Below are 13,281 nucleotides of genomic sequence, written 5' to 3'. Positions count from 1 at the left end.
AATTTGAGTTTGACACCCCTGGTCTGAGGGATGGTGGACCGGCCCACGGATGAAAAAGTTTGCTGACTGGCTACGCCCACGGGTGCTTGCAATGCCTTTCTTTCTCAGCGCGCCTCCCCAACTAGCTGCCAAGTTAACTTTTAGTTCCACCCCGTCGAAGGCGGGGGCGAGACTGAGAGCTCGCTTAAAAGGGCAATGCCAGCCTCGCGCGGCCGAGTTGAACTGAATGGCCTTTCCTCCGAGCAAAAGACGGCAGAGACCTGCGCCTCCCTCCTCTGGATAGCTGGGCCTGTCGCCGGTGGCCCTTTTAAAAGGACCGAGAACGCATTCCCGCGCCTTTTGGAATCCGGGAAGCGCGAGGAAGTCGGCGGCGCGGACCGGGAGGCGCTGCTGCTGCTGCTCCTCCCCCTTCTCATCCCGGTGCAAAGTTAGGGCGGGAAACGACGCCGGTGCAGATGGAGCGGCTCGCGCGGGGCGGGTAAATATGTCGGGGGGGGGGCGGTTTGGGGAGGCCGCGGTTCAGGTTTGCAGCGCGCATTGGGGAATACGCGCAGCCTTGCGCTACCCAGCTGCAGCCCGGTTCACATTTGCTAGGGAACGAGTACTATGCAGCTGTTGGAGTGGGAGACCTAAGTCTGAGGTGTTTCTGCTGGCAACCTGGAGGAGGAGCTCGGGTTTGGGCGGAGGGTCCGGATGGGGGCATTAAGAGCACTTGGATTGTGTTGACTCTCCGTAGTCAACCTCGTTGGCCTTGACGGTGGTGAGGTTTTTTTTTTGGGGGGGGGGAGACCGCGGCTTTAACACCCGGGTTATCTACTGTATTGGGGGGCAAGAGCCCCTATTCCTGGGACGACCTCAAAACCAATCAATCCCTGTCGGGGCGGAAAGTTTGTAAAGAATGTATTTCCGGCTGCAGCAAGAAAGGGACACGGGTGTGTTGGCACGCCAAGATCTGCGCGCCGTACAAAGGCTTGTCACTCAAACGTCTATGTTCTGCGGTTTCCTCCCCCCCCCCGCCTATTTTATGATTTGATTGTCTAAATTATGCCATTAAATGCCGAGTGCGTGTTCTAATCTATTCAAAAGCTTTCACACGAAAACAGCATGATGAGACAGCATTGGTTCTCCTTCGCGTGATTAGCTGTTTTATTAGTTGGGAAAAGCACGCTGCAGCTGGAAATGTCTTATTTTATTTTATTTTTAAGCACACTTTCAACCCCTGGCAGTGATTTGTTGGTTTAGGTCACCCTAGGAATGGGGGCGTTTCCCCACCCCCCTACACAACACAAGCAAGCATTGCGCAGACCCGGAGACGTAACGGGAGGGTTGCGCTTGGAGATGTTATATTCTGAGGATGGAGAGTTGTGTGAGAGAGGAGCATACTGCTCACCAGGCATTCGCGCTAGCTGCAAAAAAAAAACCCCGCGGCCGCTTAAAGCCCACCGATTCCCCTCGGTGGGATTTCAACAAAGCTAGCCGGGTGCCGTAGCAGCTTCTGGGATTTGCAAAGCGAGGGCGCGCCTCCTGCCTGCTGTTTTGCAGAGCCTTGCCTCTTGCAAGCCTTGCCTCCCTCTTGCAAGCCTTGCTGCAGCTGCTCCTGCCCTTTTCCCGCCTTCTCCCTTCCTATATATGTGCTCAGGAGGTTTTAAATTTTGCAAGAAGGCAGGACTCGGCGCACGCGTCTCCCTGGCACGGCACCGAAGGCCTCTTCCCGTGTCGAGCAACTTCCGCTTGCGCGGGGGCTTTCATTGGCTTTGTGACTTGATGGGGACAGGCCGGCGAGCATCTTGAAAACGCTGGAGACGCCGGATCTCCTCCCACCCCACCCCCGCTTCTGTTTTCGGTTTTTCTTGGAGATCGTTACAACACGGGGTGGGGGGGGGACTTCTCTTTTTAAATAACAGTAATAATAATTCAGGACCCCCAGACCTTGCAAAGATTTCCTATATTCCATCTGCTCCAGATTAACGACCCCAGGTTAAATACAGGTAAGTAAGGAAAAGCAGTTTTCTGCCGATTTTGCAAAACCTCTCGGCGTTGTTTTGTTTCCCCCTTGAGGTTGCTGCTTGTTACGGTGCTTTCTGCGATTGCCGTGGCAAGGAATCTGATGGAAGATAAAGAGGACATTGTCACAACAACTAAAGCGGTTGCTAACCAGCTTTGTGTATCTATCTCTGTGGTCGATCATTGGAAGTAATAAATGCATTTCAACGTGTCTCCCCACCACTCTCCATCATTATTTCAAACGTGTCTCCAACTGCTCATTTGTCTTTTCTCTAGGTATTGCTTCTGCTGGAGGGAGACTGGTTTTTCCCAGCACTCAAAAGCAAAGTTTTTGTATCTTTGGGGGGAATGCAGCCTGCATTGCTAGGCGCCCACAACACCTTTAGCATTCTGTTGTTTGCAGCACCCTGTGTGGATTTGAAGGTGCATGAGCAGCAGGAATGCCTACTAGTACTGTATAGATGAGCAGCAGCACTACTTATAATTTTACATGTTTTGTATTTTTTTTTATTGCAAGCTGCTATGATGGCCTTGGAGTTAAAAAGTTGGGGGGGGGGGTATAAACAAGTTTTGCCATCTCTTATTGCCTGGGCGGAGCGTTAACTTTTCATTTTTGCTCCTTCAAATTCTGAGAGTTCAACACTTGCAAAATTGTGCAATATGTGAATGTTTTATTAAACTAGGAATAACTGTTCGTCCTCATCTTTTTCCATCTCTTTAGCCATATAAACCTGTTCTGCTTCCATTACATTGTAACCGGCTACAGCTGTGCTACTGATGCTGATCAACACTGACACAAGTATAGAGTTAAATTTACATTATTATTCTCTCCCCTCCCCTCCCCTCCCTCAGTTTTACATTCACATCAGTCCTGTGAGGTAGGTTGCACTGTGAGACTATTACTGGCCCAAGTACAGTCAGTAAACTTCATTGAGAAGTCTGCATTCCTAATCTCCCCTACTTGGTACTACTAAGCCCCGTTGAAACCAATAGACTTGATTCTGAATAGGCATGGCACAGATTGCTTTGGTGAGAGCGGAGTTGAACATGGTCTTCCCAGTACTACCGGTAATCTGACACTACCCAATACAGCACACAGAATATTGCCATTTGCAAAGATTTAAGCTAGAAAGCCTCTGATCTTCCGTCCAGTGTTGTGGTGGTTTGTCTGGCAGGACCATGTATCGATCAGAGTGGGTATGAAATAAGTTGGGGTGTGTCAGCAACCTTTTTCAGCCGTGGGCCGGTCCACCATCCCTCAGACCATGTGGTGGCCGGATTACATTTTGGGGAAAATATGAACGAATTCCTATGCCCCACAAATAACCCAGAGATGCATTTTAAATAAAAGGACACATTCTACTCGTGTAAAAACACGCTGATTCACGGACCGTCCACGGGCTGGATTGAGAAGGCAATTGGGCCGCATCCGGCCCCTGGGCCTTAGTTTCCCTACCCCAATCTAGATATCTGATCACCTTGTGAGTACTGATGGAATCAAGGTAGCTCATGGTGTTGTTGTTTTTTTACATGTGAAACATGCAGGAATTATTTGCGGAACAGTAACCTACCATAGGTTACTTGAGGAGGGCTTCAGTACATGCTGGTGACGGTTGGAAATGGGATAAACTGCATGAGTTGTGCAAAACGCTTGCAAATGGGAGAGGTTCAAAGTGTTGTCGTTGGCCAGGCAGGCCCTGTAAATTCTGCCACGCATGGGCAAAATTTGCTTTGGACACAAAAGGAGAACGTTTTTCTGGCCCTGTTAAAATGATGCCGTGTCTCTTTTGAAACACCTTTTGCCGATCCGGAAATGTTGTGCTGGGGGTGGGGGGTGGGCCCGCTTTCTTGACCCACTTCACATTCACTGGCTTTTGTTAGCGCACAGCGGTGCGGAGAGCGGTTGAGAATGAGGCCTGTTATGCAACTCAGGTACACTTGGCTATAGACTTTCTCATACTTCCCCCGGGGGGGGGGGCAGTTTCCTCGGGAATTTGAATGAAACCAGGCCCCAGTCACCTGCAGGGAGGAGCAAGAAGCCACGTTTGAGTCATGGCCCACAGGGTGCCTGAATAAGCCATGGAGTGCAGGCTTGTTTTGGATCAATGTGGTTGCATTGTAAGAACTGAGGCCAGTGAGGGCTGAAAACAGTTTTCCTAGGGATTCTCATTGTCTTCATTTTACTCCTGATCTCAAGAAAAACCCAGGGTCCTGGTACCCCCCAAAGACCTACCTGTGCACACAACAATTCTTTCATTTTCTTATCTAAGTTTTACTTGGTTTTAGCTGCAAACTCAAAGAGATAGGAAAGTTACCAGTTGTGAGCACCATCTTTTATATAGGGCTTTGCCCCCCAATGTTGTTGGACTCCAACTCCCTTCATCACGGGCCGTTGCCCATGCTGGTTGGGACTGGTGGGGTTTGGGAGTCCAGTAACACCTCAAAGGTCACAGGTCCTCCCCATTCTCCTGGGCTATAATGCTTTGCTTTTGACGCCCCAATCCTTACAACGATCCCTGTACAGTAGGTTAGCGTTTTGTCCATACTGGAGATGGGGGTGAGTCACAGCTTGCCCAAATCCGCATAATTATGACGCAAGAATTATATTGATATTTCCTAGTCTATATGCTGTGCTAGCAGCCGAGTGTCAGAATCTCCTTTGCCACAAGTGAAGTAGGGCCAGAAATCGCTTTCTGTGCCAGTGAGCTGTTGATAAATGGTGGCTCGCCCAGTGTTAGAAATTCAGATGTTTAAGCTAGGTGCCAAATGACTCCTTAAACCGGTGGTTTTCAACCAGCGTGCCGTAGCACCCTGGGCTGCCTTGAATGATGGTCAGGGGTGCCCTAGGCAACACTGGTCTCTCTCCCTCCATCCTCTGATGCCCTCTCACATCTCTGCCTCCCAAAGGCTTGCATAGCTGTTTATTGCAGCAGCCCTGGCTATAAGTTCCACAGGTGAATGGTGCCTCTGGGAGGCACCTCTATTTGGGGCAGGGGGGGCAGCTCAAAGACTGGGGCTCCCAAGGAGGACTCCCAAGGAGAGGGGAGAGGAGGCTGAGGGAACACTCCACAAGGGAGGGTGTTCAAAATAGGCACCAATAGGAGGAAGGACGTGGAAGGGGGAGGCTGGGGTTCAGGATCCCGCGCCTCTTATGTTGGACCAAGAACCGGAAACGGACATTCCCGGACTCTGCAGAGGGATGAGCTGGACGTTTTTACTGTAGCTCCACTCTAAATATCTGCACAACAAAGAACTTAGTTTGTAGAAGTTCTGCGTCAGCCTGATTCCTCATGAGCAACCACTGAGAGTCCTTACACTTAAGCTATGTGGTTGCAGAAGAGGTTGGGGCTTCCAAACATTTCTCCTCAACTTGCACACACACACATATACAGGTACATCCTCTCGGCTGCATAGTGACCTAGGTTATCGTGACATCCTAGAGACTGGAAAGTAGGTTAGAATCCTGCAGCGCTTTGTGTAAGTGGGCCAGTTACACAAACCAGGTTACTGTATGTCCTGTCATTTCGAAATCATTGTGAACTCCAGTATTGGGGTGGGTGAAGAAGGGTTTGCCTTGTCGAGAAGTGGGTGGGGAAAACACATCTCCTCTTCCTACTCCTCTTTAGCAGCCCAAAGTTCTGCCAGTTGTCTGCAGTCTCTTCTAGTTCCCAGCAGCTTCTCTCTTTCCCTCTCGCCTTAAAAGCTCCAGGAATTCTGGAAGCTGTCCAGCTGCATGCGCCTGAGGAGTTTGCGTGCATGAAGCCCCAGGAACTGGAAGGTTCTGCTGGTAATATAAACTTGTACAGGAGTAACGTGGAAAAGTGGCGAGAGAAATCCCTTCTCTGCTTTCTGATCTGTAGGCCAGGAAAGGAGTTTTATCTGTCCTCCCTCTCTTGATATTCTGCATGGTTCTGCTTTTAAGGCTGTGGCAGTTCTGTGGTATCTCTGCTTCAATAGCCTTGGCTACTGGAAAAACTGAGATTCAGAGCATGATAGCAGAGACTCGTCTGAAGATCTATAGTCAATTTGCATGGAAATCTTAGCTTGCTGTAGAGAAGACCTATGCAACAGCACTGCCTATCTTAACCTGCTTTAGCTTCTGAGCAATTTTGGCTGAGATTAATAGCCAAGCATTGTTTCCGGCAAAGTTCCACTTTTCCGCTGGTTGACCTGCAGAGACAAGGTAAGTCTCGTTTGCATCCACTGGCAGGGGACAAGTGGCAGCTGTAGCGCGTTTGCGGCAACCTCTCTTGTCCATCCCATGACGCTGGTTGGTGCTGTGTCCCAGCAAACATGCAGCCTGACTGTGCTTCCTTGGGGCTACCTGATGGCTTTAAAAATGAAACAAAACTGGCCTCAAGACTTAAATGTCCGGTCACCTGCTGGTGGTAATATTTGAGGATCGCTGCTTCTGAAGTTTGCTCATTGCATGGGAGATGGGGGCAGGGAGCTGCGGTTAGCTAATTTGTGGGGTAATAAAGGAGAAGGGAATTGAATAGCAATGGGAGAAAACGTGGATTATATGAACCCGATTCCTAATGTGGCCAAACAAGGGTCTTCTTGGTTGTGTCTGCCTGACAGCCAATTAGTAGGTGATCGGTTTGGCTTCTGTTGATTCTGCATTCGCAAAGCATTGTGAATTTTAGCTTGGTTGTGTGGCTACCACAATTGGGAGACTTAGGCTCTTGAGAGCATGCCTTAAAAATAAAACTGTGTGGATAAACATGAGTTCACCCAGTCACTTAAGATCAGGTATAGGCAAACTCCAGCCCTCCAGATGTTTGGGACTACAGTTCCCATCATCCCTGACCACTGGTCCCGTTAGCTAGGGATGATGGGAATTGTAGTCCCAAACATCTGGAGGGTCGGAAGTTTGCCTATGCCTGCTTAAGATGGTTGTTGCGTGGAACCCTGGCAACGAATTTGTACCACAGTTGGGAGACTATAGAAGAGTCTGTTGTATTAATTTTTTTTTGTAGCCAACGTGTATTTATATAGAGAATGGCATGTTGCAGAATACGCCTGCAAAAAACCGCCAGGGCACTCCCTCTGACTTTCAACACTTCCCTCAGTAATTTCTTGGGCCACGCAGAAAGTGTCATGTGCTGTAAAAGGTTTATCAACATCTGGGGATGTGAGAGGGTATGTATGAGAACTACAGTATGTGATATTTTATTTCCTTTCTCCAGATTTTGAGATAATGGCAAGAGTTGGTGCCAGCTTTTCTCGCTTGCTGAAGCCAGACATACTGTACATTGTTTATTTTTATTTTTTTGCATTTGCATTCCACGTCCCCCACCCCACCCCTCAAGGTGCCATATATGTTTTATCCCCGTCCTCAGTTAATTCCCACAACAAACCAATGTAGCTTAGGCCTGAGAATCAGCAACAGAATGGGGATTTGAACCCTAGCCTCGTAGCCCAGAGCCTATCAGAACAACAGTCAGCAGAAAAAGGAGGGGTCATCGAGGAGAACTGTGCTTATAAAATATTAAAATTGAGAACAATGTGGGAAAAGCCCCCTGCGTGATTACAGAAATAAGGAATGGTCAAATAAAACAAGATAGCGAGTTATACCAGCGACTGACTGATCGAGAGAGGAGATTAATATCAGGATTGGAAAATTGTGAAGTAATAAGGAAAACAGCAGAAAGATAAAGGGTGGGCATTTGGCTTTTGAAATCCAGAACATGGGAAGTCCCACTGAAAATTAATCCATTCGGATTATATAATTGGCTATATTGTTTTTTTGCTTTTGAATGTGGAAAGATAATGGTTTGAATTTGTTATTAATATGAATGGTTTTTTTAAAATGGAAAATGAATAAAAATTATTTACAAGGAAAAAAGAACCCTTGCCTGGTGAGGTTCTAGTCCGACACAGTAACCTCTGGCAGGCCAGTGCCTGGATTTCTGCAGGCAGCAAAAGCTGTTTAGTTTTACTGAGCCGCTGCCCTTGCTTTGTGAATGACACAGCACCTCCATGGCTTAACGTTGCTTCTGTTCTCCACAGGCTCCCTTCTTTCATTTAGGCTGAGATTTATGGACTTGTACATGATGAATTGCGAACTCTTGGCGACGTGCAGCGCCCTGGGCTTCTTGGAAGGGGACACTTACCACAAAGAGCCGGATTGCTTAGGTGAGAGATCCCAGGGGGTAGCAGGTGTATATTGGAGGTTTTAAAGGGGGGGGGGTATGCCTGTCACAAACTGACTCGTGAATGGAGCCAGTTGAGATGTGGATGTGGATGGGGGATGCATTTTAGGGAAGCGTGTGGTTTTTATACACTTAGAAAAACCGATCAGTCATTAGAGCACAAGACTCTTAAATCTCAAGGTTGTGGGTTCAAGCCCCACCTTGGGCAAAAGATTCCTGCATTGCATAATAATAATAATAATAATAATAATAATAATAATAATAATAATAATAAACATCCCGCCCATCTCGCTGGGTTTCCCCAGCCACTCTGTGCAGCTTGCAACATATATAAAAACAAAACATCAAACATTAAAAAACAAAATATCCTATACAAGCAACAAACAAACCAATAAATCAATAGAAACCAACAAAAACAAACAGTTTACAGTTATACCCAAATTAAAGTAACAGCCAATCCCAACTAAAAACATTTAGGCAACACCAACTTGATAAAAACGAAACAGAGGAACCAAAATTAGAACAGTTTAAAACATTTTAGCAGTTGCCCCAACCCAAGAGTTGTTCCAGCAGTGTCCCTCTGGCCTCCCAGGAGCCTTTTTAGCAATTTCAGGGTGAGTGTGGGCTCCGCCCCTTAGGCCTGCTGGAAATGGGTCTTGCTGCAGGGATTCTTTTTCTTTCCAGCTCACTGATGGCAGGAAGTAGATGACCCTCGTGGTCCCTTCCAACTTTGCAGTTCTGTGATCTTTGATCCCCAGCTGTCTTGCTCAGTCTCTCACTGCATTGCAAGACATGTGCCTTACTTGTTTTTAATTCTTAGGTCCCTGACATCTCAGTTTAAAGGGTTGAGGGACACTGGGCTTCTGCAGAATCAGCACTATTGATGACTAGGTGGTTAATGGTTTGGCTCGAGTATCAAACAGTTCCTTTATAGCAGGGGCACCCAACTCCCAAGAGACTGCGATCTACTCACAGAATAAAAAACTGGCAGTGATTTACCGTATTTTACGCTCCATAAGACGCACTTTTTCCCTCCTAAAAAAGAAGGGAAAATCCCTGTGCGCCTTATGGAGCGAAGTCTTCGCTCCCGCTGCCTCCCCCTATCCCCCGCTGCATTCAGCGGGGGGGGGGGCAGCTGCGATGCCTGCTTTTGGGATCGGTGGGTGGCAGGGAGGTTGGTGGAGGATTTCCTCCACCACCCCATGCCACCCACCGATCCCAAAAGCAGGCTTTTGGGATCGGTGCAAGGCACGGAGTGGTGAAGAAAACAGCGGGGATGCTGCTGCTTTCTCCACCACCCTGCGCCCCGATGCCAAAAGCAGGCTCATCCCCACTTGCTTTAAAGGGACGTGGGGACGAGGGGAGAAATGGAGCGTTCTCCCCTTGTCCCCATGTCCCTTCAAAGCAAGCGGGGATGAGCTGCTGTGAAGGGAGAAGGGGCTTCAGCGCCCCCTCCCTGCCTTTTAGAGGAGGAAAACCGGGAAAATATTTTTTCCTGGTTTTTCCCCTTTAAAAAACAGGTGCGTCTTGTGGTCCTGAGCGCCTTATGGACCAAAAAATACGGTACTTGGTTGAAGGAGTCTTAGGCAAGTTTATGCAGATTTAATCAATTTAAGTTTTATTTGATCGATGATCAGCTGACAATAGCTTTGATTGCTGTGGGGAAGTTCTTTCTTTGGGTTGTATTTGGTGTAGAGGCAGGGAGATAATTACGTCAGAGCAAGCAATTCTCCTTGACCGATAGATTAATCTTCTTTCTCCCCCCCCCCCCGACCCCATAAGCTGTTCTGGGGGTTCCCCTCCCAAAAGATTTGGGGAGGGCACGGGAGCGGGGGAGAAGGCAGGAAGTCCTCTTGTGCTATGGCTTTGTCGTTGCAATGGCTTCTGCTAGCACAACAGTTTCACTTAATATGACCCTTGGATTGTAGATGTTGCATCTATATCAGCCTTCTATAACTTGGTGGTGCTTGGAGGTCGTTGGACTCCAAATTCCATGAGCCTCAGCCAGGATGATGGGAGTTGTAGTCCAGTAACATCCAGTGAGCACTAGGTTGGGAAGGGCTGTTCCATATCTTGCAGCCTGTTCCACATTGGAGGCAATCCCTCTTGTAAGAGAGAGAAAGGGTAATCCCTTTTCTAGTATGGCACCTTCCCCATCTGTGGCTATTAAACAATAAATAACAATGATATATATGTGTGCGTGTTTTAGTATTGTCAAGATAATCAGGGGGTTTCTGTTTTCTTCATTTTTAAAAAGGGCTTTGTCAGGATAACCCAGGGGGTTGCTCACAAGTAACGGCAGAGTCCTCTTATTCTAAAGACTACTTTATTGTGCATGTTGTGTACCAAGTCTATGATGCGGATATAACAGTGCATACTTATTTACAGTGCAGAGCTAGCTAAAAACATGACTGCTCAGTCGCGTGCAGAATCCGGAAGTGCTCCTCTCCGGTTTCCCGCCCAGCACCAAAGCCTCGGCACCCTGAAACAATGTCTTCTGGGTCTCCTAGCCCCCCCCCCCGGACGCTGCGTCTGTGCCGGAAGCTGTAACTCTCCCTCCGATCGCATCTGGCTGGTGGTGCTGGGTCTCTCCCTTGCATCCCTGACTGTCTGCTCCTCCTCTTCCGTGGGAGAGAGCTCTGGAGACGGGCTGTGAGATGAGTCAGATGACAGCAGTGGCTGGGGATCCCTGTACCTGAGCAAGAGCTGCTCTCGAGGAAGTTCACTGTCCCGATCCTCCCCCCTCAGAGGATCTCTTTCCCCTCGCGAGGAGTACTCCCGCCCTGGCTCTCCTGACGAGTAGGACCTCCACCCGGGCTCTCCTCGCGAGGAGAAGGCAAATCCCTGACAGGCAGCTTCTTCTTTTTGCAGCAATAATATAACTTCCTGTAGAACCTTGCTTAATTTTTAAGTGGTGGGATAGGAACTCCATGTGCTTTTTTGTTTCACATCCTTTCCAATGTTGCTCCCACATAACCCTTCCCTCCCTGCCCATCTCTCCCATGTTCAGAGAGTGTGAAGGACTTGATCCGCTACCTGCGCCACGAAGATGAGACGAGGGATATTCGGCAGCAGCTGGGGGCGGCGCAGATTCTGCAGAATGACCTGATCCCTATCATCGTCCAATACCCTCAAGACAAACAGCTTTTTGATGCTGTTATCAGGTAACCTACTCTAAGCAACCACTACACGCCAACCTTAAGACTTTAAGACTCTATTAGCTGAAGAAGAATCACCGAAACAGGGCCTTGTCCTGGCACATTCATTTCACCTTGTATAAACTTTAAGAAATAAATCTATTCATAAGAGACTTGAAAAACTTGAATCAATTGAATCATCATTGTGGCCTTGTTTTTCTATTGTTATCAGGTAACCCGCGTGGGTGGGGAATGACTTGCCTGGCTCCTGTAGGTTTAACAAAACCCATACATTAATATTATGCATGTACGTACAATGTTCCCTGACAGCGCTTTGATGAGAGACGGGACTAATAACTCATTTCGGTCCAAAGTCTTGATTGTGAAGAAGCCTGAGGTAACGGTGTGAGGGCATACAATGCATAAATGAAATTGGGATATATCTAAGGAGTGACCCTTTATATAAGGATGCAGAAATACTCTGAAGAGAGGAAGGCCTGCAAAAATTGTGACAGGAACTTCCATAATGTCCCCGGCTTTCTTTAATTTTGATCTGCTTCATCTAGCGTGGAGCTACGGCCCGATGGCAAACCACCACTCTCGGATCTGGATCGGGCCTGTATAATTTGTGGCCCGCAAAGCTGAATGCAGCCCCCTAGGGACTCGATAAAGGGAAGGGTGGCATTCAACCAAGTTTTATTCGGAATTAAAACGAACTTTGTCGTATTGATTCATTTCATTGGGTCTGCTCTGAGAAAGTCTTGGTTGTACGGCAGCTAGAGTTTCTTAAGATGAGTGTTACTCCTGAGAGAGCCCTTTCCCTTGTGGCCATATACCTAGAATCATAGAATTGTAGACTTGGAACCCAAGGGTCATCTAGTCCAACCCCCTGCAATGCAGGAATCTCACCTAGACCTTGCAACCTCTTACTAAAAGCCTCCAAGGAGGAGAGTCCACAACCTCCCAAGGGAGTCCGTCCCACTGTCAAACAGCTCTTGCCTTCAGCAGGTTCTTCCTGGTGTTTATTCAGAATCCATTGGTTTGAGTCCTACCCTCCAGAGCAGGAAAAAACAAGCTTGCTCCCTCTTCCCTGTGACAGCCCTTTAGATATCACACCTCAGTCACCTCTTCTCCAGACTAAAGATACCCCACTCCTTCAACCGTTCCTCATAAGGCTTGGTTTCCAGACCTTCGATCATCTCGGTTCCCCTCTGAAAGTGGGATCCTGAACGTGGCTTTGCTTAATGATCAGAAGAGATGGGCATATTTTTCTCCACTATGAGAAAAAGTGCTTCTTTGTAATGCACTCGATAATTTAAAGACTTAAAATGAAACCCAAAGACTGTATCATCTGCTGGTTTTAAACCTGGCTCCGGAAAGCCCCAGGGCAAATAAATTTCAGTTCTTCCTCCTCCTAAAGCTATTTCACAATAATTGTTGGAGCCTCTTACCTTGTTTCCTTTTTCTCCTAGGTTAATGGTAAATCTAACCCAGCCAGCTGTCCTCTGCTTTGGCAAACTCCCCGAAGAAGCCAGCTTCCGGCACCATTTCCTGCAAATCGTCTCTTATCTGCAGGCTTACAAAGAAGTGAGTGAATAAATTCCCCAACTATGAACAAGTCTTCACTAGCACTGTGTGATTCGGGATTACAACTGGGATTGTCTCCGGTATCAATGGATGCTCTGGGTATTATCTATCCATATTCTGCAGCAGCAGCAACAATAATAATATTATTTTGATGCCATGCTATACTATACTATACTACATTGAAACATTTAAATGTTTCTTTGATTGCCCGTGAATCTTTCCTGCCGTGCTTGCCACCCTCTCCTGCCACGCCCTCCGACGACCACTGCTCTAGGGGATACTAACACGCTTTCTTCCCCAACTTCTAGGCATTTGCCAACGAGAAGATCTTTGGGGTACTGAGTGAAAAGCTATATGACTTGCTGCAGCTGGTGAGTAGTACCGTTTTGGCCCCCAGT

At 47.8% G+C, this 13,281-nt stretch overlaps 1 protein-coding gene across 1 annotated transcript in view; it reads left to right on the top strand.

Moving 5' to 3' along the window:
• Positions 1–371: 371 nt before the first annotated feature.
• The window catches only part of TIMELESS (timeless circadian regulator), a 49,791-nt gene continuing 36,881 nt past the window's right edge, over positions 372–13,281 (top strand). The window contains exons 1-5 of the mRNA XM_033138631.1: positions 372–478; positions 8,017–8,142; positions 11,170–11,323; positions 12,769–12,883; positions 13,192–13,254. Coding sequence (XP_032994522.1) covers positions 8,046–8,142; positions 11,170–11,323; positions 12,769–12,883; positions 13,192–13,254 — 429 coding nt within the window. The 5' untranslated portion in view covers positions 372–478; positions 8,017–8,045. The remainder of the gene's footprint in view (positions 479–8,016; positions 8,143–11,169; positions 11,324–12,768; positions 12,884–13,191; positions 13,255–13,281) is intronic.

This window comes from Lacerta agilis, chromosome 2, assembly GCF_009819535.1.
Source record: "Lacerta agilis isolate rLacAgi1 chromosome 2, rLacAgi1.pri, whole genome shotgun sequence".
Classification (NCBI taxonomy): Eukaryota; Metazoa; Chordata; class Lepidosauria; order Squamata; family Lacertidae; genus Lacerta; species Lacerta agilis.
Note: the sequence above shows the minus strand (reverse complement) of the source record. Positions and strands in the feature narration are given on the sequence as shown.